General features: G+C 35.8%; 1 protein-coding gene across 1 annotated transcript; it reads left to right on the top strand.

Moving 5' to 3' along the window:
* Positions 1 to 708: 708 nt before the first annotated feature.
* On the top strand, positions 709 to 1,335 carry LOC103964877 (blue copper protein-like). Its single transcript, XM_009377866.3, has one exon. The coding sequence runs from the start codon at positions 709 to 711 to the stop codon at positions 1,333 to 1,335; it is 627 nt and encodes a 208-aa protein (XP_009376141.2).
* The last annotated feature ends 1,869 nt before the right edge of the window (positions 1,336 to 3,204 follow it).

The following is a 3,204-nucleotide window of genomic DNA, read 5'->3' as shown; positions in this document are numbered from 1 at the left end:
AATGAATAGTTTTCAATTGCAAAGTTTTGAGCCAATACATGGATGTCTTGCAAGTGAAATAACTACACGAACAAATGTAACCCTTATTTGGTTAATACAATGATTTTGTTGCTCGGAATTTTTCTATTGATTAAATAATTTATTTTAAAAAATGCCCAAAATTTATGCATTTGAATTAGAGTTGTCAAAAATAAAAAATTGGGACTTGTTTAGTGCGTAGACTAGAGGTAAATGTGTAAAAACTAAAATGTCTAAAATACCCTTAAATTTAACAATTCATTAATGGAAGTGGATAACGTGAGACAAAAGAGTTGAAAATGTTAGTTTCAGGGGGTACAGAACTGAGACTCAATGACAGTTTCAGAGAGCATTTCGATTAATAAGCCTAAAATAAAATGTTTCATCATACATGGAAACAAGCAGAAGTCGGAAGCAAAAGCAGCGGACAAAACGGCAGAAAATTGGAATTCGATTATTAGTTAAGCTTGGGCAATATTATTCCTATATAGAATTCCTACTACTTGTCTGATTTTATAAACCGTTTTCCAACTGGATTTGGGAAACATTTTCCGTTTGGGACACTAACTATATCTATCTATCTATATATACGCATGCTCACGCATTATTGCCTTTCATCTAAATTTCATTCATTCACTCGCTTTGCTTTCTGCTTTCCTAATTGCTTGTTTATTGTTTACTGTTTTAGTCATGGCTCTAAGAAACACTGTTGCCGTGAGTTTGATCATCATGATGATTTTCTGTGGTGCTTGTTCCGCTACTGTTTACACGGTTGGCGGCGATTTAGAAGGGTGGACTGACAGTGGCGCAGTTGATTACAACGAGTGGGCTTCATTGAAAAAATTCTATGTGGGCGATGAGTTCATATTTAATTACAAACATGAATATGACTTTGTGATGATAGTCACTCAAGCAGATTATGACTATTGTATTCCATCACTTCCCCTATCTCATTACGGTACCTTTACCGCCTTAACTTTTGATAAACCCGGCACGTACTATGTTATTTGTGGTGAACCTGGTCACTGCAAAGCCGGCCAAAAGATTAAAATCAAGATCAATGCCCTCGAAATAGAAGATCCAGTAGTTAGTCCAAGCCCCTCTCCTTCTCCATCCTCACCATCAGGTTCTCCTTCTAATGCTAAAGCAATGTCACCAAGCTCAAAAATCACACGACCGCTCCCGGTTCTTAATCTTGTGATGGTCGGTGCGGCTGCTTCCGCGCTTCTTATGTTGGTGGCTTGGGTTTCGCATTTTATCTACCGCCGTTTAAATGAATCGATGTTCCAAGCAGAAAAGAGTTCCCAAGTTGTTTAAATGTATTCTTTATTTTATTCGGATTGAATGTAAACGAATTCGTACTTTCATTAGTTTTAGTTGTTTTCTATATACACTCTGGTTCAACTTACATATATGAAAAGATTTCTTTTATATGCAATTGTTAGAAAATGTGATTCGAAAGATTATGGGCTGTAAGATGTATATGCAGTATACGTAAAGCAGTGAAGAAAAATTCAAACAAGTTGGAAATGATCTTCAAATCATTGTACATGATGATCGTTGTGGAAGATTGACTGTTATATATTTCATGGTGGCATAATTGAAAAAATTGTCACCTTAAATACAATGATTGACGGAAGATATCAAATTGTGAGACTTCATTATATTGATGAAGATAACAGTATAAAGGACATGGATATAATTGGAGTTCGATTCATGCCTTTTTGTTTGAATGATCGGATTCAAACAAAGGAGGCGTCCCAAAAGCCTTTTGGTGTCCTTGAAATTTGACACTTACGCACCGTAAGAGGTACGTGTAGAATTGTCCATCAGTTGTTCATTGAATTGGCATGCAAATATGCAGGTCGCGAGGATAATGCATTTCTTACATACTTTGGCATTACACTACTACAATATAGGCTATCACCGGCGGACCAAAAACCGACAAGAAACCCCGATTTCTGTCGGAAATTTGGCAAAAATCCGACATAAAACACTGCAATGTCGGATTGGAATAGCGACGCCATTGCTACCGTCACTAAAGGGCTTCAGCGTCGCTTTGTTCGCTTAATCCGCCACTACGCAGCGTCGGTTTAAAGCGACGCTGATGTTAACGTCGGTTTAAAGCGACGCTAGTCAACAATTAACTAAATAAAATATGCAAACTAGTGACGGTTTAAAGCGACGTTAGAGAACAATTAAATAAATAAAATATGCAAACTAGTGACGATTTAAAGCGACACCACCTTTGATAATAATAATTAAAAAAAAAGTCGAAATCTGTTTCTGTATTTGTTCTCAAATAATTATAACTCAAAAAAATTATATAATCGAAATAATAAATTTCAATTTTAGGCCAAAACAAACAATAATAAAAATAATTCAAAAGAAAAATAGTGCCATAATATACAAATGTTTTACATCTAACATTCCATATAATTTACAAAAATTCATCCTCCATGCTTTCCTGTGCTTGCCTTTGTCGAAGACCACATATTTTGTAGCTCCATAGTGCCATATGTAATACTAGCAACTCCATGCTGCCATGCGTGCCATCAGATCAGTGCTCCAATACTTTACTACTTCAACATTAAGGCTCTAATCTCTATAGATTAAACTCAGGTTTTATACCTTTAAAAAATTATGGATCTGCGATTTCCAGTGTCCTTGCTCTTCAGATCCAACATGCATAAATACAAAAAAAACAATTAAAAACCAAGAAACAAAAATAAAATTTCAATTTAAGCATAAAACTATTTAGAATACAAAATAGAAACTAAAATTAATAATCATAATAATTTAAAAATGAACCACCTTCAAGCTCTTCCTCCTCGAATTGGAGTTCTTCAGAATGTTGATCTTCAAACTGGTGATCCAAAGCAAACGGGGAAGGAGTTGAGGAAAAAATGAAAAGGAGGAAGAAGGGGACGCACAGATGAAATGGGGAAGGAGAAGAAGAAAGTCTGAAATTGGGGGAGAAATGAAAGCACGGTTGAAATGGGAAAGAGAGGGGTTTAAATATGGGTACTTAGTTTGCGTCCGTTAAAACCGACGCAAACGTCTGACACTTTTTTTGAAATTCACATAGCGTCGGTTTAATGAAACTCGCGTCACTTTAATGAAACTAGCGTCGCTTTAAACCGACACAAACTTCTGACACTTTTTGAAATTCACATAGCGTCGCTT

Source organism: the organism of the source record quoted next, unplaced genomic scaffold (assembly GCF_019419815.1).
Source record: "Pyrus x bretschneideri cultivar Hongxiangsu unplaced genomic scaffold, Pyrus_bretschneideri_v1 Contig9, whole genome shotgun sequence".
NCBI lineage: Eukaryota > Viridiplantae > Streptophyta > Magnoliopsida > Rosales > Rosaceae > Pyrus > Pyrus x bretschneideri.
The sequence above is the reverse complement of the archived record's forward strand: the minus strand, read 5'-3'. Positions and strand labels throughout refer to the sequence as shown.